This window comes from Parasteatoda tepidariorum, chromosome 1 (assembly GCF_043381705.1).
Source record: "Parasteatoda tepidariorum isolate YZ-2023 chromosome 1, CAS_Ptep_4.0, whole genome shotgun sequence".
Classification (NCBI taxonomy): Eukaryota; Metazoa; Arthropoda; class Arachnida; order Araneae; family Theridiidae; genus Parasteatoda; species Parasteatoda tepidariorum.
In genome coordinates this window covers 43,847,068-43,870,434 of record NC_092204.1, presented here as the reverse complement: position 1 = coordinate 43,870,434, position 23,367 = coordinate 43,847,068, and the positions used below count along the sequence as shown (strand labels likewise).

Here is a 23,367-nt window from a genome sequence, read left to right as displayed (position 1 = left end):
CATCATGCGTGTGTATTACACAGCCTCTAACTCAGTGTTCCTTAACCTTTTTGATATAATGGGCCCCTTTTTAAAAATTTTTAAGAAGTCACGGACCACCTTCCTGTGAAAAAAATAATTGCAAAAAAACATCAATTATTAGAAAACATTTAATTTTATTATTTTAATAGTATACAAAATTTTTAAAATTAAAATTTTTAATGTGAAGGTTGCTGCTGCTTTTCCTTAATTAATAAATTTAATTGGGGGATGGTTTTCGACAAAGCAACGTGTATATCATGTTCAACATTCAATCGATTTCGATGTTATATTTTTATTGTCACAAGCGTGGAAAATCCCGCTTCGCAAAGATACACTGTAGCAAACGGAATTATAGTTGCCATAGTTCGCTATACAAGCAATGGGTAGGCTTCCAAACGTTTTAAAAATTAGGAGTAGTCGGCGGACCGACAAAATATAACTCATGGACCCCTTAGGGGTTCATGAACCACAGGTTAAGAAACCCTGCTCTAGATAGAGTGAAATGAACGTCTTATATACTAGTGAAGTGGTATTTAATATTTATAGTGATAGTTATGCCACAATTGCGATAACGATCCAGAAGGGGTTAAAGGAAAATTCTAGGGGTTTCACAAAAAATTTGGAAAAAAAAATAACAAAAAAAAAAAAAAAAAAAAAAAAAAAACAACCGAGAATTAGAATTCGAAACATCCAATGGCTTTGTAGAGGCGAGGGAATCAAAATTGAGATGTTTACATGGAAAAAAATTACGAGTAATTGCTGAGTTTTAATTTTATTCAAAACGTAATTTAAAACTCCAAGAGAAAATTAAAAGCGGCAGCAAATACGCTAAAATAGTTCTAGATAGAAAAAATAATTTGATATGAAAATTATAAACAGACCTTATCAGTCCACAACAATTTTTTTTGTATTTATATGTTTACGGATAAGACAGTAATTCTGAGGGAAATGATCTTTCGTCTGCGTTGTTATATTATGGATAGATTATACAAGTTGATTATAAAGTAGCTTTGAAACCCTTTGACAAGTATTTCGCTCAAGAAAATGGAATAGAAATTAGTATACAGGTATTATTAGGGATACACTCCAGAATCGTGTTAAAAAAAATTATCTATTTCTTGCGGTTACGGAAATGGAATTTCAAAATTTTCCAATGACAAATAACGCGAAAAAATATTTCGAATAAACGCGATTCTCACAGTAAAAAGCTTAAAATAGAGTTAAAACCACAGTTTTTGAATAACAACGCTAGCGCTTGGAAGGGATTTATATACATATATAAAGAACAGAGAATTTTATAAATTTTCCACGTCTGATTTAGTTCTACTGAGCGCGCTTCGACGATAACGGAAAAAAAGCGCAGTGCTTTGTAGGCTGCATCTTGTTCTCTTTATCTCCGTCAAGCGTCGCTGCTATTCATACTAAAATATCGTTTCAACTACATTGAAATGCTTTACTGCGAAGACGCTTTTCGATAAAGTAGGTGTCGATAGTTAAAAATTTCGTACGTCAGAGAGATCATATATTGGCAAAATCATTATATAATCACTAATATTTGTTCAATATAGGTTTCAATGCAATTTTTTAAAATCATAAAAAAATATACAAAAATGAAATTATAAAACACACCAAAGGTACTTAAAGAAAGAAAAGTGCACAACTTATATTTCTAACATTCTTATTGCATAAGAATGTTCAGACCTGAATTTAACGGCTCTTCACATTTGGTATACCAACGAGATAAGGTTTTATGAACCTCATAACATTTTGGTATTCCTACTTGTGCAACGAAAAACAAATTCAGTAGGCGAAATGCGGTCGATATTTTAACAAGAATTAAAATGTTATAGTTGAATCTAAATTATTTCTCATACCCTGTGTTTTGAAACACTACAGGGTACAAAAATCTGAACAATTACAAAAATTATTATATTACTTTTTTGTCTTTACAGAATACTTTTAATGTAAAATGTGTTAATTAAAATGATTTCCCGAAATACGAACTTTTGCAGAAGTTATAGGGACCAATACAGAGTTACATATAGTACATTCAAATTTTTAAACTTAAATTATTTTCCAAAAAGTTCGTTCCATCGTGGTCTCAGAAACTAAAAATCTAAAATTTATTTCGATTTTCTAAGATGTTTGATAATTGAATTACTTTCAGTGTAGCAAATTATTTTTTATTGTCACAGCTTTATATCACATCTTTTTTAAGCTTCTCAAGTTAGTTTTTTTGATGGTGTCCTGGTCTCATGAACAATGAAATTTTTTCAGGTAATTTTTAATTGCCAGATAAAAATAATCACTTTAATTTATAGGAGAGGAAAATAGCTAAACATGAAAAGAAAAGTGAAGCTAGCCCAAAGTTAGGCATTTGGAGTCAGTTGAAAATTGAGACATCTTTACCAGGTTACAACTGGCAAAGTGACGAAAGTAAAGATCAGAAGCTCCCCATGCATCAAAGTGTTTACTTCTTCCACTCTGAAGATTCTAGACAACGGAAATCAGAACTAGATGCAGTCTACAAATTATATGTGCCAGAAATCCATGTGGAAAAAAGGTTCAAGTTACTTCTTACAGATGAAACTATTAAGTATTACAACATAATGGAACTTATGGGGTTATACAATACTTTTGATATACCATCCTCTGATCAGAACCAGATGTATAATTTAAATTGGGAAATAATGAAACAATCTGCTAAGAGAAGCCTTGAAAAGAAAGAAGAAAACGACTCGTTACTGCCCAATTTTTTGCCCACATTTCGACCATTTAAATTTTTTGACAATCCGATGAGGTCTCTGTCTTTGTATGAATGTGAAAACCTAAGTGATAAATCTTTTTTAAAAATAGGTATTGGTGACTGTACATCAAATTGGCTTCGTTTGATGTCTTGGTGGAAAGATGTCAATGATCATTTACCTATTTCCGAATTATGTGTTTATCAACAACTGAAGGCAGCAAAAGATCATCCTGATTTATACAATGAAGACGAATTAGCTGAAAGCATTGAAATACTTGAAGATTTGCTAGAAAGTCTAGGTATGTCACATGGCATAGCAGAACTGTCAGCTCTCCATCATTATATACAGTTTGACATGTACATTCCTGATAGTGGCACATGGCTCCCAACTTGTAAGCATGATACTTTATTTAGTAACATTGCTGATGACGCAAAACTGGTGGCTTTTATGTCAGCATGTGGCTATCAAAGCATACAGATAACGTTCGATGTTATGACAGTCCTCGATAAGACTAAGGAAAGCGATTTGATTAAAGAGACGGAAATGGTATTCAAAACATGTATCAAGCATTTTTATTACGACGTCATCCAGTCTTTACAAATTGCAGTAAGTTACAGCGATTTTGTCCCTCCAACATTAGGAAAGATAAATGACAATTTCCGACAACTATTCAGAGAAATGAGAACGATTGGGCATCAAGAAGAGTTCATCAAGTATCCGCTGCAAATTGCCACTAATATCTTAATACGGAAGGTGTGCATGTTGGGCGATATAATAACCAACAGCCAGCATATTAAGAGTTTTTTTGGTGACGCTAACACTATGCAAATAGCACAGTTCATTTTAAAATTCATTACTGCAGTAACTCAAAATGCAATGTTAATTGTTTACAAAGTGTTTCAAAAAGATTTCATTACTAATGATTTGCTACTTGAGATTTGTAACAAAGATTCTAACATACCTTGTGCATATTTGTTTGATATTAATTGCATTAAAGTCGCTTATTGTATATTAGTTACATATAAATTTATGTACAAGAGAAGCACTTTTCCAGAAAACTGTTTTAATTTGGCATCAGATTATAGATGGCAAGATTTTCGAACATTTCTTGATGAAATGGGAATTTTTTCTGATCAGGGAATCACACGAGTACAAAGCACATTTCAGGAGGCCACTTTAAAGCTACAAACGATCCAAAACAAAATGTGTTGTGAGCTGATGGAAGAACTGAAAGACATTACTTTTTTAGCAAAATGTTCTAACGAAATATTACAAGCTGCAAAATATTTTTAATACTTCTTCAGTAAGTTTCGCGTCTCAGAATATCTGAATAATTACATCATTTGTTTTAAAGAAAATTTAGGCCCTGATAAAAAAAAAATAAATTAATATGATTATACTAGCACATGTGAAATGTGTAACTATTAAAAAGTTTCTAATATAATGATCTTTATTTTCCTATTCTATTTACATATCAAGAACAGAATTTTAGTAAAACGAAAAAAGTATTTTTGATGGCGCAATGTATAAATTAACCCTCATCATTCTTACAATTAACAAGTTCAGCAAAGTAATCACTTTTAGAAAATGAATTACAAGTTCAATAAAATAAATTTAAAAAATGAATTGTAATTCTAAAGAAGAGATTAACATTATAGACTAAGACAGGACATGCTCCGTAACACTTTTGGACTTGCTCTTGGGAAAAGAAATTTCTGGCCGTAGTATTTTTGCACTAGAGTATGTGATCAAACTTACTCTATTGGTGCCACTATATCAGTTAACTTAATATATAATTATAATAATATGTGTAAACCTTTTTTTCCTACAGAAGTTCCGATAATTTGAACTTTTCCTGGTTGCTCTCTAGCATAACAAACCAGTTTTTTTTATGTATTTCAACAAGCCAACATTCAGATGCGAGTGGATTTACCAGATGTCAAATGGTCAAAGGCTTACATTTTTGATTAAAAGGCATTCATAGTATAATAACTGAAAATAAATGAGCAATTTAATAAAAATTTCTCAGAGTGAACTTTTTAAATATTAACAAGCAATTTTCCACATGAACTATTTATATAATTTTGAATGATTTCTTGTATTTCAATACTGTAAATAAAGTAACATTTATGTGCATTCTAACAAGTAAAAAAATGTATGTAGTATTTTTAAATTTATTCTTACGTGTGAGTTATTCATTAAAAAAATTGTATTTACAAACAGGAGTGTAGTGTTACCCAAGTGAGTGTGTTATGTAGAGTTCATAATAATTCGATAAAGCAATGTGTTACTGTAAAAAATTATTAGTTCTACTATTGTTATAGTAATTTCCAGCTATTCAAAGGGAAAAAAATTATGGTTGCTCTTTCCCATTGCTACTTTACACCTATTTGCAAATTATTTCCCAATTTAAAAAAAATATGCAATGAGGAGTAAACTCACTCATCACACTTACTTTTTCAGTAAGAGAAGCATATTCTTCAAAATATGCTACCAATTCACATTAATTATAAGTTTTGGTTTAAAAGAAATAGTGTTGAAAGAAAGTATCAATACTCAGCACTAACACAAACATATTGATACTTGGTACTTTATAGTATTGTGAATAATTTTTTTATTTATAAATATTTAAGCGTATCGTTACTGATTATAATATAAATCAATATTGATTTATATTTTAGTAAGTTCTATTTTACAGTGTTAATAATTATACAACAGATTGTAAAAGCAACAGTTCAAACAAAACATCTCCTAAGAAAATTGGATTTAGCTTATTGTGGTTAGGTTAAACTTAAATTTAAGTATTTACCTGTAAGAAAAATTTATGTAAGAACTATATTCAACTTGTGGAAAATAAGAATATAAAATTTCCTTAGTAATAATGTCTAATTTGTTTCTAAACACAATTTTAACTACAAGTCAACTAGTCATATTCGGCTTCCTATTTTGTGCTTGTTCCTGCCACATAAATTATCAAGAACGAAAGTAACAAATGTAAATGCTCATTGAAATATAATATACTATTAGTATAATTAAAAAAGTCAGAATAAAATTTTTTTAATGCTATTGAACGAAAGCATTAATATCAGTCCATACTATTCAATGAAGAAACATTAGCATTTCAATAACATTAATACTTTTTTTTTAATGTTATCAAGCATTGGCTGATTTCTTTAAGTATATGCTTATAAATTAAAAATGCTGAAATATAATATTAAAATATATTTTCAAATATGATGGGAAAAAACAATTACCGTTTACAGTACATTGTAGTAAAACTAATCATTGACATGTATGAAGTATATCAAAAGGCTTCATTCTCATGATAAACTATAAATAACTGAAATTAGCACGATAACTATATGTTAGAAAAATGTTATTAAAAATAGCTCATAATATTGAAATAGACACTTTTATTAAATTTAAATACACTTATGCAATGAAACAAATCTGGTAACATTCATAATTACAAAATTTACATTATTTTTAAATGTCAATCTCTGTTTTAACACATCAAAGTAGTAGAATAAGATGATTTCATGTTTAAATATCTTACTGGTATAAAAATTATAGCAGATATGTGGTATAAGCAAAAAAAGAAATGATCAAAGATATTCACAAAAAACAGCTCTCTATAAATTAAATGTAAAATACGCCTACATACTACAAAAGGAAACAAAAAAGAAAGATGTATAAATATGGAACATTTTTTAAAAGTTTTATAAATAAAATCTCTTAAATTGATATTTAAAAATTTTCAATCAGCAGAAAAAAAGGTTAATTCAACGATAAACAAACTTATTTTTAAAATAAGAAATAAAAATTATTTCATGTTTGCATTTGCTTATTACAAAATATAAATAATTAATTTTAAAAATATTTTTTAGAAGCATACATCATTTAAGAGAAAAAATTTGAGTAAAGTTTTTCTTTTTCGAATGATTTTACTGGCTTAAAATATCTAATCTCTTATAATTTTAATCTCAAACTTTAACGGGAAGAATTTAAGTACATAATTTTTCATTTTGTGTAACAATATAATTATACTTTGGCTTAAATTAGGTAATAGATAAATTATTTAATTTACATAACAGTAATGCTTACAATTAAAAATACAGCATAGCATAAAATAGCTAAGTGGACATTTTTATTAAAAATTAGAAAACAATCTACATTATATATAGATATAGTTTCTTTCTTTTACATAATTTTTTTGTAACTCAAATTTTAGATAAATAAGAATTAAATATCTAATGATAAATCTTAGCAATTGCATGCCACATAATCTAACATTATAGTTAATCATTATCAATTAACAACGCAGAAAAAAAATAATGAAAAATATTGAAATAAATAAGTTGGACCCATAATTTAGTCTGGCAGAAGTTTGATTAACAATGAAAAATTACAGAAATTATTTTCTATTTATCACACAATATGCAAGAGCAATTCTATTTACATTTTTTTACTTCTTTTTTTTTGAAAAGCGTGCAGTTTATTCCAAAGAAAAGTTTTGAGTATAATCATATTCAATAGTTGGAATGACTGCTTGCATAAATTTCAAGAAAATGATTATATACATGTGCACACCAAGTTCTCCACCACCCTCGGTGACAGTGTGAATAATTTTCTTCATCACCTCAGCATGTCTGAATAAAAATAATAAATAAATAAATTTTTCAGAATTAATTTCAGAACAATAAACATCACACATAAGTATGTAAAGTATTTCATGTAATCAAATAATAAAGTCTTACAGAATTGCTTTCTAAGCTAATTATAAAGTGTAGCAGAATTTTTTTTATACAAATATTTAAAAGCTATAGTATTTTTATTGTTCATGAAAAACTATTACCTTTATATATTTGCAACTAATTTATTTTAAATAGAAACCACAGTTTTAGTAGGTCATAGGTTGGTAGCATAAATATATTATTGGAAAACATTTTAAATTGTGACACTTATAAATCCAAAATGCACAAAAATATAATGTAATAAGATGAATTTAATTTAAGGCTTAAAATTAGGAGAGAATATCTTGCTCAGAAAGAATCGACAAAACGCATAGTTTAACAATAATATTCCATAATAAAAATTAGCAGTGGTACATTCTTTTAAAAATTTATTTGTATTAATAGTAAAAATTAGTTCAATAATTTAGTTTAATAATTAGTTTAATAAAATTGTTTAGTTATCACCAGAGTTGGCTAGTTCAAACCAAATTTTTTTTTTTAATAATATTTTTAAAGTTCAATTTTTATTATTTATATAAATAGTTTTAACTTGAAAACTAAATGAAAAAATATTAAATTTTTCCACTTTTATGTTTAAATGCTAATAGCAGTATGATTTTTTTTTTTTTAAATAGACACAAATATATGATTTTTAAATGTTTAGATTTCCTGCAAAAATATGGATAAAAATAAATTAATGTGAGCAATATGTTCTAAAAATGCTTAATATAAAATAAAGCATCATCAAATCCATTTTCTAATTGCCTTTAAAATTAGTTGAATAATTTAATTGTTGAAAAAGTTAAAATAAAAAAGTAAGAAAACTTTTTTGTATCTTGTTAAAGATTCAGGCTTGACTAATTTTTATACTTTTAGCAGTTTTTTCTATTATCAGTGTAAACAAATTTGTATTGTACCCATTATGATTTTGTTCCTTTTTGTAATATTTTCAAAATGCACTTTTTTGTATTAAAAAAGAATTCTAACAAAAGATATTCAGAATTCACTTATGATATTTTCATTGTAATGCTGCATTATGTTAATAAGCAAATTGCAGGTCTTGAAGTGGGCTATAAAAAATTTAGAACACTTATTGGAACAGTATACATAAACCAGACTATTTTTAAAAAGAGCAATTAAAAAATTATAATTTGATCTACTTAAGTACAATAACGGCAAATTTTATCACAAAAAATAATAAAATGTATCATTTTTAATTCCCGACTTAATTTATTCTGAAATTAAAAAGTTTTAACATTTTTCCCCTAGTAAAATGCTATTAATGGAGCATTGAGCAAACTCATAACAGTTTGAGATCAATATTTAGGACATATTAATGATACTATTGCATTAAAAAAGTAATTAGCATTAAATAGTTAATATTCTTTCATACCAATATACCATAAAATTTATAACCGAGTTCATAATTTCTTTAATGAAATAATTTTAAGTGGGGTTTCAATAATTTAAAAAAGAAAACACAGTGAAGATGAGTCTTAGCATTTGTGTTTAAAAGTAATTTTTTGGGTGAACCATTAATTGAAATAAAAAGATATTCGATGAAAGTTCCAAGATTTTTTTGATTATTCAAGCCGATTATTTTAAGAAGTGCATTAGTATTCATTGAAAATTAGACGTTCTGAACACACACAAATCAGAAATATATGGACAAAAAACTAAAGAACAAATAAGGATAAAATATTTTTTAACAGAAAAATCAAAAATTTCAGGACAACTACGAATTCTGATATTAGTAAATTTAAAGCTCGTATCTTAAAATGTAAGAAAAAAAGTAATTTATACTTTATTTACTATTAAAATTTCAGGACAACTACGAATTCTGATATTAGTAAACTTAAAGCTCTTATCTTAAAATGTAAGAAAAAAAAGTAATATATAATTTATTTATTATTAAACTATCAGTCAAAAATTTACTTTTACTGTTTATATGTAATCCATGTCATTTTTATACATTTTCATCATTCCCTTATTTTCAAGTACTTTTTTAATTACTTGAAAGTCTATATATAAAACATAGATGATAAATTGCATTAAATATATTAACATTTTTGTCGATTCTATGGAGTAGTAACAAACAAGAAATGTATATTTCAATAAACTTAATTAATATTATGAGTTGTATACAACAAAGTAATAATATTAATTAAATAATATTGAGGTATAGCATTTTTATATTACAGACAAGCAGGGATCACTTTTTATATTACTATGGTAAAATAAATTTTAAATAGTTCATGAAAAAAGGAATTGTAAAGTAATATATTCCAGAAACAAAGGTGGATAGTTTTGAATTGTCTATTGAAAATATTAATTAATAGTTAAAAGGAATTGTTAAATATTCTGAAATACTTTAGAACAGTTTAGTTAATTTCAATTAATGGCTTATATATATGTGTGCGTGTGAGAGTCTGTATAAAATATTATTCAACATAATGCTTTGAAAAAAGGAAAAGGTTTAAATCTAAAAAACCTGGTTTAACTAAAAAAAAATTTTTTGTTTTTCAACTCTATTTACCATGCATAATTAAAAATGCATGTTTTAAGCCTTCATACTGAATTAGGTACACGGAAACCGTAGGGAAATCTTTCATTAATCAATCTTAGATTTCCCACCAAGGATTGTCACTATTTTAGACTTAGATTTTAAATATATTATTTAAATATCATAATTCTGTACAAGCAATTTAAAGTAACAATAGAAATTTATGTCAAAAAAATCTATTTCCAATAATAATAAAAACATTACAGAACAAAACAGAAGGCTTTAGTACTATGCAAAAAACATAAAAAACCAACAGGATTCGAGCTATCTTCATGTAACTTCTAGAAAAACAAAATTTCACCAAATAATCATTTGTGTAACCTCATACTAGGTCTACTGGAAAGTTCAATCTGATAATTTTGTTTCAAGTTTGAATTTAATATGCATGCACATTTTTTTAAAAACCATGCCGGGATAGCCTGGTTGGTAGGGTACTGGACCCATGTCCAAGAGATACTGATCCTCTGGGGATACTGATCCAGGAGTTTCCTTGTCTTCTGGAGTGGTTCATAATTACAAGGCTACGGAGTTGATCATTAGTAGTCGTCAACCCAACACTGGGTCGGCTGTTCAACGACGGGGGAAAAAAAACACGCATGACAATATTTTTTATAATTGAATTTATACACATGTGCCCTTTGAAATTAAGTATAATAAAGACATCTCATGTTATTACTAAGTTGGAAGCAATTGCAAAAGCAAGGTTTTTGATGAAGTTTATTTAAAACACTGTATGTTATATGAATTCTAATAAGGTAGAGTCCTATGGGCACCAGTAGTAGAGGCAACAAAGGAAATTATATAGTATATTGTAAATATATTAAAAACTGCAATATTTTTTCCTCTTCATAAATGAACTTAAAACGTAAAAAGGAATGAAAATGAACAGTACCTGCAAGGATGAACTGATGCTCTGGGGGGACCAGGTAGATGAGGATGACTTTCCATGGTAACAGTTTTCTTTGCATGGTCTTGACTAATGTCTTCGTACATTTCTTCAATTGTCAAGGGTTTCCGATTCTACAGAATAACTTTGATTAGTATGTTTAAAAGCATTCCACCTATAATCTCAATAAACAACTTTAACAAAGTAATATGCAGTCAAGCTCATTTATTGTGACTGTTGAAATGAAATCACAGATTTAAGAAAGAAAGTATCTGATTTATTTTGAAGTAGAATTGAAATTGTAAAAATGTTATTTTGAGCGAAAGTTCTTTTGCTCAAAAATCATGTGTGGATAAGCAATTATGATTTACAGAGTGTTTCAATTGTTGTGTCATGAATTATGGGGTTATAGCACAGCAAAGAAACAAAAAAGAGAAATTGTGAATTGTCATTGCAATGACTAACAGAAGATGCTGTTATATACAAACCATCAAATAGATTCTTTCATTTGCTGTTTTAATTACTCATGTGTGTTCTTTTTTATAATTAAATATTAAAGAATTATAAGTTTTTAATGTAGCATTAATTTTATCAACATAGATTCAAAGGAAAAAAAACCGGTGTTCATATTCAATTGGAAAACGGCATGAAAATGCTTTATAGTGGTTGAAATTATTTTTATATATCTAATATATATATCTAAAACATGGAGACAAGGTTTTAGTAAAATTGTTTCATTCACGCTAAATCCTATGTTGCCATTCCTGATTCGATAGAGTAATTCTCTCAGTCACTTTGCTCTAAATATAAAGAAGTTTCACTGAGTATCCAGAAGACTAGAACCTCCAGCTCTGAGTTTTTTTTAAAAATAAAAATATTACTGAAAATTTCTTTACAAGGACATTAAAAAATGTTTTTATTACTTTCAAACTATTCCAAAAATAAAATTTACCTTAATCAAAATTTTAAGTAAGTTTTACTTTGTTTAATTTTTTTTTATACAGAAAATACATCTTCTTCTTCTTCCTTATCCCCAAAATTAGCAGGGCTAAACAATGTCCATGAAATTCACCACCCGGAGGAAGTCGGCCACCATAAGTGTGTTATTAAGAATGTCCCTTTTGTCCAGACCAAGACAGTCCCGGATATGTTGGGGGTAAGCCTGCATGTTGTGGCACCTGGGGCAGTTAGGGTAGATTTTAATACTACCCTCAAAAGAAAGGGACTTAAGGTGGCCGCTGATAAGCCTGGTAAGTGCAGTCTGGTCCTTGCGGTTGCACCGAATGTTGAGTGCACCTCCTGGACTGGTGCTCTGGTACCAGTGATGTTTGGGGGGTACGAGCCAGGAAGCGAGGTCTTCTTTTTTCTTTTTTGATGCCAGCTCCATGAAGGTGAGGGAATTTGGACTACATAGATTTAAGTATAAAATACTATTCAAATATATTCTAACGACTTGTGATTTATTCAGTTTTAATAAAAAAGGAATGAATAGCAATCATGGATGAAAAATTAAAAGGAAGAATGAAAAATAATAAAAAGAAAAGAATAATCATGCAAAATAAGCTTTTTAACACAGTGAAATAAATTTTAACTTTTATTGAGCACCTGGATAGTAATACTTTATTTTCATGCTTACAAACAGCAATTTTGATTAAACCTTCATGTTTTAACAACTGTTCAGTTATAGCTAGATAAAAATAATTTAAAGTGGTAAAGACTTTTCAAAAACTTTTTCTGTTAACAAATCAAAATAATTGATAATAGTTGGTCAATTTTCTGAAAGAAGTTAATTTACCAAAGTGAGATTTTTTTTTTAGGTTGTCATGAAGGAATTTTTTAAAAATCTAATTTAATTATACATTAGATTTTGTAAATTTTACAGAGATGAAAATTTTCAAAACAATAAACGTTTTTTAACAGTATTCTCTTGACACGCTTTATAAAGCCAGTCAAAATTGATTATTTTATTCTCTTTTGTTAGTAAAATTAGTGTGCTAAGTAATTCTAAGTGAATGCAAACCACACACATTAAATAGACAAAATTTCATAAATCAAAACTAAGAAGTTCTCAAATATTTCAAGAATTTTACAAAATCTACAAAAAAATTTAATCTATTTCACTTAAAAAAAAAAACTATTTCCTGACACACTACTTTCCTTGACTTTGTCAGGTATTCCAAATTGGAAGACGCACTGGATTTCAGTGATATAGCTGATGGCCAGTTACAAATATCAACCTTTAAAGGAATCAAAAGTATCCTCCTTACTAAATGGTCATGTTGGATGCTAAATATATTTAATAAAGTTTTCTTGTCATTATTTTAGAACGACACACACAGTTGACACACATCATAAAATTACAAATAATCTACTTAACAGTTACATATAGATTTTTTAAAAAAATTCTTTGGAATAATTATTATATTAAATACATTCATGAAATTGGTATGATAAAAGAAAATGTTTGCCCATTTGTTTAAAACCTAAAATTAATTTAGCAGATAAAAGTTAGAAGTTTTTATGGGAAACTACATAACAAATGTTTTGCTTTATAACTTTAAATACTAACCTCATCATAACCAAAGAGCCATAACCTGGGTGTCTGATAGTACTTGTCATATGTAATATTTAAATCATAGGTGCGTGTTGGCACTATTCCAGCTTCATTACTTGCTGCATTGTTAGTATCAGTTTCAGGATTTGTAGCAGTCGCCAAGTCCAATGTAGCCTAATTTAAAAAACAATATATATATATATTTATACATTAGATTTAGAAATGTTTCATAAACAAAAGTTATTTAGTTGAAATTTCCTAAATCTTAGTCATACAATATAGACCATCTATTACCAAGAACTTCTTTATTAGTAAAGTCAAGATGGCGTCAACGATGAATTAATCAGATTCAAAGTTAAGTACTTAGGTCAAGAGTAGGTAAGATATGGAAATAGGTTAAAATTTGTCATGCTTCATTAATGATTATGCAAATACTCACAAAGCCACAAACGAATGTTCTAAAAAAACATGCTATAAAGATTAAAAAAAAAAAAAACGTAACATTAAATATATTTTAATACGATGTTTAAATTATGGAAAAATATATTTATGGCATGTATATGACTGCCAACATGGATAGGAAAAAATCCAGAAGATTTTACGAAATAATATAAATTTCATGAAAATTGTTGCATAATGTACTAAATATTTTACACATAGGGAGTTTTTATAGTCATCAAAATAGAAAAAACTGCAATATTTTCCAGTTATAATTGACATTAAATGAACTTTAAATGTTATGTATTATGTTTACTGATAATTTTGAATAGTAATAGGCATTTAATTTACAGGGCTTCCACTCAATTTCAGAAAAAAAATTCCCCGACTATTCCAGGTGTATCAGGTAAATTTCAATGAAAATCCATACCATATTTATTTACACCACGGAATTTTTCATCAGAAAACTTTTGATTCTTTTATTTGTAATGCTAAGTATTAGATTTTCTGTGTAAAATAAATATCATAAAATGAGGATGAAAACATTTCAGTTTTACTTAAATGTGAAATTTTAACAATAAATAATTGTAATAGATTATTGTAATTAATAGATTATTGTAATTAATTATTTAAGTTGAATCTCAAACTGATGACAGACAATTTTAAGACTGGTTATTTTTCAGGTATAATGTAGGAATTTTCCAGGTTTTTGTAAGAAAATTGCAACTTCCTCTGACTTTTGGAGTTAAAATAAAATTCCCCGACAATTCTAGGATTTCCCTGTTCAAAAAACAAGTTAAAACAAACATTTTGTTAAAATAATAGTCAATTTTTTAAAAATGTTTTTTAAAGTTTGAGAAATCAATTAAATGAATCAATTAAAGTTGAGAAATCAATTAATTAGAGATCATAATAATTCAAATTTTGTAGTATACCTTTAGATACAAAACAATAAATTAAAAAAAAAAAAAAATTATCCACAAACCTTATCATTGTTTTCAATCATTCCACCTTGCATGAAATCATCCATATCCAGAGCTTCTTCATCATCATCTTCATCCTCATCACTATCAGCATCAGCAACAACTTTATTCATTAGATTTGGAGCAGTTACCTTAACACCAAGGAATAAAGTATGCTCAAAATGTTTTTAAATCAACATATCTTTAATAAATTATTTGAAGATGGAAATTTCAAAAACTAATTTCTTACATTAGGTTGAACAGTCATCTCTTGAACTTGATCTGCAAGCGCAGCAGCAGAGCTATCTGCAAGAAATAATGATACACATATAAATATTAATTAAATTATAGGATCAAAAATAAAAATAAATGCCCTAGAAAGAGTAACAGTTTAACTGTAACTTATACATTAGAAGGGAAGCCAAAGATTATAGAAACTAATTTATCAATTATACATAAAGTGGACTTTATATTAAAGGAATTGATTTTCATGACAAAGGATATAAAACTCATATATATTTGCTAAATAAAGGATTTCATTGATAGATTATGTAAAAACTATTAAATAATGAAAATTTTTTTATGATTTTCAAGTAATTACCAGAGTAGTGATGAGTATCAACCCAGCCTCCATCTTCATCTTCAGTTTCAAGAAGTTCCTCATGATGCTCAGCTAATTCTATTTCTTTACATCGTTTATAGCAAGGAACTGACGTACAGGAAAAAAAAAAAAAAGAAATAATCAATAATATTTATAGTCAAATGCATATTTTAATACACGCAAACATTTTTCAGTTTTAGATCATGAATATAAAATTATCTAAAGCACTATAAAACTATATCTATTAATATAAAACAATCTAAAGCACTATAAAACTATATCTATTAATATAAAACAATCTAAAATCAAAATCACAGAAAAAAAGTAAAAAAATAGTATTTAATGTTATAGCATAGTAATGCATACATTTAATGAAACACATATTTTAATACACACAGATAAGCATTTTTCAGTTTTACATTATATAAAACTATCTAAATGTTTATAAAGCCATTTCTAACAAAATAAAACTAACTAAAGCACTATAAAACCATTACTATCAATATCTATATACAAATTTAAGTATTACAGAAAACACAGAAAAAATTCAAAATAAGGAATAACATTTCCTGTCAATTACATATTTCAATGCACACATTTTTCAGTTTTATAAAATCAATATAAAACTATCTGCATTAATATAAAACTATTTAAAGCTCTGAAAAAATTATGAAATAAGAAATAACACATTTAATGTCAATTGCAAATCTTGATGTATAAATTAACAGAAATTTTTCATTTTTAAATTATTAATATTAAAGTAAATAGAAAAAATAAATTTAGATGTGAAATAACATCTATAAATAGAATTATATAACTACCTTAAGCAATTTGAGAGATCATTTACAAATATAGACAGAAGAGTATACTAAATTACTCACAACATATTTTCCCCATTAAAATAATTTAATATAAAAATGTACAGTGTTTGAAATGCGAATATCTTTTTACTCATTAGCTTAATTGTGAAAAAGGTTGTTTCATTATATATGTATAAGCTTTTTCTTCTGTAGTTTAGTTTGATAATAAAACTGATTAATTTTTGTAAACAAAATTGTTTTGCTGACTGACAAAATTTTTTAACTTAGATTGAGACTAACTTTCTTGAGACTCACATACAATTCTTAACATTACAAAATTTTCAAATAAAACTACTGCAAAATAAAATGCCTAAAATTTAATTAAAAAACTGGCATTGATAGGACATACTAAAGTCGTGTTACATACAAATAAAAATTATAAATTACTTAATGTAACACCATATAATGATAAAAATAAATTGAAAAGTTAAAATACAACAGTAAGTAGACAGTGTTAGTCATAAATTAACAAAGGTAATTAAAGGTTTACCATACCTTAAAATGGGTCTTAATGAGAAAAGGAAGAAAGACATTTAATACAATAACTTTTATTCACATGCAAAGCAATATTTATTATAATTCACATTAAAGATTCAAGAAAATATGGCAATAAACTACACTTTTTCAAACATGACATTTGTTTTTCTTCAAATTATTATTTACTATTATCTTCAGATAGGTACTTTATAATATTATACAGTTATATTATAATAGCACAATACACAGAGAAATCTTATTTCCTGTACGGAAATTAAGGTGTTTTTCCAAAAAAAAGAAAGAAAGAAAAAAAGAATTGAAATTATGATTTATTATTATATTGCTCAAAGCTACATTTTGAAATAATCTTAATGAAAAGTCATATATATGTTACTAAAACATATAATGTAAAACCATAATTTTTTAGTATTTAAAAATATATTTTATAATATTGAAACGCATACAATTGAACTAATGAAATTTTAAAATCATGCTAAATAGCTCAAGGAAATTAAACAGTTCTTGTCTTTTTTTTAATAGTCTGAATATTAAGCATTATCATTCTGTATATAACAGATTTTTATATTCATATCTTACGAGTAGGAAAAAAAATGAATGGTTATAAATAAGAGGAACTAATTTTGTGTGCAGAAAAATAACTATTTGAGGCTGTTAATTAATTGTAAAGTAACTATTGATAATTTTGCAGTGTAACACAATTACTTAATATTTATTGTTCTGTAAGAATAAGTATTCGTATATGTACTTATTTTTTTTAATCATAACTTTCATTTATTATATTACTTATGCAAAGGGTTTCTAGACATATTGTTTACTTCTACTGTTAAACATGTTTTTTCCAATTATGTGGTGGATAGAAGAAAATATTGATAAACTTACATAATATATATTTAGGATCGAGCTAAAAAAATTTAAAAGAATTTTAAAATATTTTACAATAAACAGTAATAGGTTTTGAATTTTTTTTTCTTTTTGAAAAAAAAAAAATTTAAATTTCTGTTGAGCAAAATTTCTATTCAATTAAATTTCTATTGAACACTTGTCTTTGTAAGATTAATAACAAGGGTTAAATAATTTTAAAAGAGGAAAGCTGTGGTGTTAAGATAAGAATATTAACCCTTAATTGCATTTATTGATACTCATTGCATTTATTGATTATTGATTTATTGATTACAATAAAGATAAAATCACTAAAAAATAGCCTGTAAAATACAAAGACTTAATTTTATAAAAAATTTTCAGCTGAATTATTCACTGCATAACAGTATAACAAAGTGGGAAAAAAAATTCATAAGAAAATAACAAAGTTAATTTAAGGTAAAAAGAGGAAACTTGTTTTACCATTTCTAGTAACAAGAAATTGCTTTTCAGGAGGGAGATATGGTTTCAAATTGGCTTCATCTCCTTTAGCCCATTGCCAAGTTGGATAATGATGAACTAGGTGGTCTCCTGCATATACAAACTATTAAAATAATAAGTGATTAGTTTAACAATATTGATTTAGTTCTGTATAAAATAATTTTGATTGTTTGTAGCTAGTTAAAATATCTCAGTAATAATCTCAGAATTACTATTATCAGAATATTACTATTAATTATTAAAAAAAATAATTATATTATTATTAATAAAAGGAAATCATTTATGACAGGAATACATTCAAGTAAACATTAGAGGTCATATCTGACAAATCACTGATTCTGAAAATTTTTCGTTCAAAAAAATCTCTACTTTATGAAAAATGATATGCAGATCTATGCAGTATAAGCCCATATAACAAGTATACTTCTTAAAATAAGAATCCTGATATAACTGTCATTACAGTAAAAAAAATTAAAAGTTAACCTTTTAATGCAGAATTTCTATTTAAATATATTTTTCATACTTTTTCATTAAATTGAATTAATTTAGGTCAAAATAAGTTAAAAATATTATAATTAGCATTTTAATGATTTATACTTATAAAATACAGCATGGGGCAGCTGTATTTTTTCCATATTAAAGCTAAAATCTTCAAATCACCACTCACTTCCAAAAGATAATTTTTCAAGTTTGCACTTAAAAAAATCTAAGAGAAATGTTTATTTATCATAGAAATTTCTTTAATTTACAAAATTAATCACTGATAAATGTTTTGAATGTATAGAAAAAAAAAATTTCCAAGCTACTTTTTTTAATTTTATATTTTAGTACAAATACAATTCCAATAATCTAACGAACTTTTTTTAGTAACTATAAGACTTATTTTTATAATTTGTAATTATTTTTATAATTAAAAAATACCAAAATATTTTTTGCTTGTATTTAGAGAGTCAGTAAAATTAAAAAAATGAACAACAGTGAATCTAATTTGATTTTGAGTACATACAGTTGTGCAAGTACAAACAGATAGTAAAATAAAGTTCTACATTTTGTTGGCATTTCATAAATAATTAGCACATATTTAACAATGCATATATTAGGATTCTGAGTAAAATAAATCATTCAGAAATATTTAAATTTTTTTTTAAGGCTTTAATTCAAGTCAAACAAAAGTGTTAGTGCTATTAACGTTCGCCCGATCAGTTAAAATAATTATTCCTTTACTGTCTCATCAAAAACAATTTATAATTATCAATGATAAAAATTATTTTACCTCATCTGGTGTCAAAACACCTGTTTCCTTAAATTTTGATTCCTAAAAAGTAAAATAATAAAATGATTAAAAATAGTCAAATTAATATAGGTGACAAGATAATTATGGTATGGTTAATTAACTTGGTAAGGTAAGGTTTTTAAATAATAAAAAGTATCTGTGATCTTATTAAAATTTTAATACAGCATAAAATTTAAATTTTAATATAGCTTTTTTTTTAAACGAGTAAAACTGTAGCATTATGGACATATAAATAAGTATTTTACCAGTGATGTACAGTGCAGGAAGAAAAAAAAAATCACTCTGAATATCTTTTGATCTAATGATAGAATTTTCACTTACTACAACTCAATCTTAAAGGCTCTAGTGGGTGACATCAAATATTCTAATTAATTAGGGACAGACAATATTTCAAGTTACAAAATCAGAAAAAAACAACAACTTTCTTTGAATAAACATACCCTTTTTTTGACGGCTTTAAATTACAGCGGCAGCTGCAATCTTTGAAATATGGTACCAATAATTTGTTAAGGAGAAGCATTCTAAAGTTTGAACTCTTAATGTTATTTTTACTCTTCGCATATCTTGGGAATTTTCTTAAGAGAATCCAACATTTTTAGTACAGAATTATAAAATTTGTTTATCCAATAATTAAATGCAAATTTTTTATAATTTTACTTTAATTATTTTGATTGTTTTATTAAAAAAAGAGTTGAAAAAATGTTGAATTGTAAGGTATAAAATTTTTTACATCATTGGAACTATTGGACCAATTTTGTTCATATTTTGTATTTTGCTCCCTAAAATTATATGCTTTAAAATAATGTAAAAATTTGTATACCCTAAGTTTCAAATTTTTTTCAACTATTATCATATAATATGATAAAAAAGAATAAATAGTAATTTAAATTTTCCTTGCATGAATTTATCTTTATATAAATGAATTTTATAATTGCGTGCAAAACTTTTTTGATTTGCTTTATAAATTTCCAACGCATGGTGAAATATGCAAAAAGTAAAATTAAGGGGCTAAAATTTGGTCTGCTCTTCTAACCAAACTATTCGGGCCTTATTTCTCAATTGCAGCTACCCCCTATATTTTTAAGGACAAAAATCCAAATTTGTCAAAAAAAAAGAAAAGAAAGAAAAAAAAAAGTTTGCTTATTCAGAGAAAATAAGTTTTTGTGCCTGATTTTGTAACTTATAATATCCTCTGCACTGATTAATCAGCATATTTGAGGTCCCACTTTGAACCATTAAGACTGAGTCCTAGTATGAGAAGATATGATTATTAGATCAAAAGTTACTCAGGCTGATTATTTTTTTTGGCTTACTGTGTATTGTTTAAAAGTTCTTTATTTGCCCAGCGAGTTTGACTTGGGGAATCATGAAAACATTCAGGTCCAGCAGACACGACTGGAATCCATGCAAGATACAAAAAAACAGGCAAATTCTTATAGGTCCGGTGTAGATACCAAAACTTCTAGACAAATAAGAAGCTTCAAAATCTAACAGGACCAATTAAACAAAATAATTTTTTTCAATAATCATATATGCATGATATACACCAAAATAAGAATGTCGTTTGAGAAAAAATTTAAATTTAATAGATAGAAAGTTGGTCAAGGAAAATTTAATAGATAGAAGGTTGGGCAGCTCTGAGTAAGGCTCATTGACCAAAGGTGTATTGTACCCTAACCTTAGACCATGACTATTGGAAAAGTTTTACAGCTGAAACAAAGTTCAGCAAACACCTGACAGGTATGTCCTGTAGTTCCCAGACCTTAACACAATGCTGTCCTCAATGCTCAAATCTTTAGGCAGAAAAGACCTCTCACTCACAAAGTAGTGAGAGAAGTCTCCTCTTTAAGATGCCAACCCTGCAAAGGGGATCAGGTGGAAGACTCATAATGTGGAGGTGTCTCCTGAGGGTGCAATAGCCAGTAGGAAGACCTATGATCTTCATCAAATTATTCCTTATAAGCCTAAGAAGCTCTTTTTGACGCACATCAGGACAGATTTAACTCCTTAGCTCGCGTCTGAACGTCCAAAATGCACCATTGCTCATAGGCAATCTTGCCATAAAGCTTGAAAATAGTGACCCAGAAGGATGCAGGAGTGATTCCTAAAGATGGTTCCGGGTCACAAAACGACGCACTGTAGACATTTGTGTGTGTTTAATAATTAAAATTGAGTTTTAAAAAAAATAATTAGTGATTTTCAAACAAATTTCTTCAAAATTAAGTGGTGACAGAAGGGCAGAAATTAGTTACAAGAGTCAACAAATTGCTTCCAGAAAGCTTTTCACTTTACCTAAATCTGCTGATAATTTTAAAGCTCCTTGAGCTATATGCTTGGATCTTTAGAGCAATTAAGATGAAAAATTACCACGATTAAAGATAAATGTGAAGATTGTGTTTGCATTTTTTTGTGATATAGAGAAGGCAATCAGCAAAGTTATAACCAAAAACTTAGGTCTATTTTAACAAAGGATCCTAAACAAAAATCTTAATAAAAGAAAAGTTATTGTCAAAAAATGACTGCAGACATTAGAAAAAAAATCAAAGATCTATTATGGGGGGAATACATGTTTAAATCAATCTAAACGTAAAAAAATCAATGAAAATTTTTAATTTGCATGAAATAATGGAAATAGCTTGTCCCTGATGTTTTTGAGCAAAGATTTCAGCTGTGATCTGAGGCAGAGTAATCGCCAAGTCTTGGCAACTTTCGGGCAGCGGCCACCAAGGAACTAAAAGAACATCATACAAAGGGACCAACTCATGGCCATCCCCATACAAAATCTCTACCCCTTTTTTTTTGCTTTTAAAAAAAATTTGCAAGTTTAAAATCTATTTGGCGCCTTGTCGGTTGTAGTTGACTTGAGGAGATTTCTGTATCATGATCTGTGGCAGAAAAATTGCCAAGTCTTGGCAACTACTGGGCATCAGGGAACTAAAAAAAAAAATCACAGAAAGGGACCAACTATATAATAAGGTATAACTCATGGCCACCCTCAGGCCAATATCTACATATTTTTTTAAAAAAAATGTACAAATTTAAAATCTATTTGGTACCTTGGCGATTGCAGTTGACGCTAGAGATCACAACATGGAAATATTCCCGCTTTAGATTATCCTCCAACTCCATAAAATATTTAACAAATATGCTTCCTAATTTTCTAGCCATTTTTATTAGACAATTTTTCCATATTATAATAGCATATTTGATTTAAAACATTTATTTTTCCAAATTATACAATTTTGGGCTGCTTATTATGTGCAAATGACTAAGTCAATTTGTACATAATTTTAAAATCGTAAGAGATTAACTTAAACAATCTATTTTTATAAGTAATTTCTCTTAAAGCTTACAATAGAAAAATCGAACGAATTTGATGCAATATAATGCGAATGAGGCAAATATTAGATACGATTTAACTAATTGCAATATCATTATGATAAGAAAATAATAATTGGAACGATTTATTAGCTTGTTTAAAAATTTCTTATTGCAATCTTTTTAAATAAAGAGATCCACAGAGATACTAAGTAAAGCGACGATACCTTCAGAATAGGAGTAAAAAATTCAGCTACATTCAAAGCTTTTCCTTTAACATTATTCACTAAACTTTGCATTTTTCAAGTTTTTATAGATTTCTTATAATTATAGGTGTCTAAAATTGGAAAGGTTGAACAATGATCGCGTGACACAACTGATATTGATAACAACAAAGTGGCATCTTGTCAATTTCTTTAAAATAAAATGATTCAAAGCGTTGTCGCCGTTTAGAATTTTTTGAGTTTTACTTCGTAAAAAATATTCCAGTTCTCAGTGACTTGAAGAAGACTAAGTTGAAAACAGTTAAGTCT

The 23,367-nt window shown here is 27.1% G+C and overlaps 2 protein-coding genes across 2 annotated transcripts in view; one reads left to right on the top strand and one right to left on the bottom strand.

Annotated features, from left to right (window-relative positions):
* Positions 1-5,397, top strand: part of LOC139425330 (uncharacterized) — a 9,453-nt gene extending 4,056 nt beyond the window's left edge. The window contains exon 2 of the mRNA XM_071179331.1: positions 2,343-5,397. Coding sequence (XP_071035432.1) covers positions 2,343-4,061 — 1,719 coding nt within the window. The 3' untranslated portion in view covers positions 4,062-5,397. The remainder of the gene's footprint in view (positions 1-2,342) is intronic.
* A 769-nt stretch (positions 5,398-6,166) lies between these two features.
* LOC107440124 (Autophagy-related protein 3) lies at positions 6,167-23,298 on the bottom strand. Its single transcript, XM_016052953.4, has 9 exons — positions 23,062-23,298; positions 19,496-19,537; positions 18,205-18,325; positions 15,506-15,613; positions 15,155-15,210; positions 14,928-15,056; positions 13,520-13,678; positions 10,957-11,084; positions 6,167-7,417 (listed from the first exon to the last, which is right to left on the bottom strand). The coding sequence occupies exons 1-9, from the start codon at positions 23,131-23,133 to the stop codon at positions 7,264-7,266; spliced, it is 969 nt and encodes a 322-aa protein (XP_015908439.1). The 5' UTR covers positions 23,134-23,298; the 3' UTR covers positions 6,167-7,263.
* Between the last annotated feature and the right edge of the window lie 69 nt (positions 23,299-23,367).

Excerpts from the sequence above, each read along its gene's own strand:
- LOC107440124 (XM_016052953.4), bottom strand. The coding sequence starts at position 23,133 with ATGCAAAGTTTAGTGAATAATGTTAAAGGAAAAGCTTTGAATGTAGCT. Across the intron at positions 15,211-15,505 it reads TGATACTCATCACTACTCTG|ATAGCTCTGCTGCTGCGCTT; the intron begins GTAATTACTTGA and ends TATTTCTTGCAG. Across the intron at positions 7,418-10,956 it reads GCATCAGTTCATCCTTGCAG|ACATGCTGAGGTGATGAAGA; the intron begins GTACTGTTCATT and ends ATTTTTATTCAG.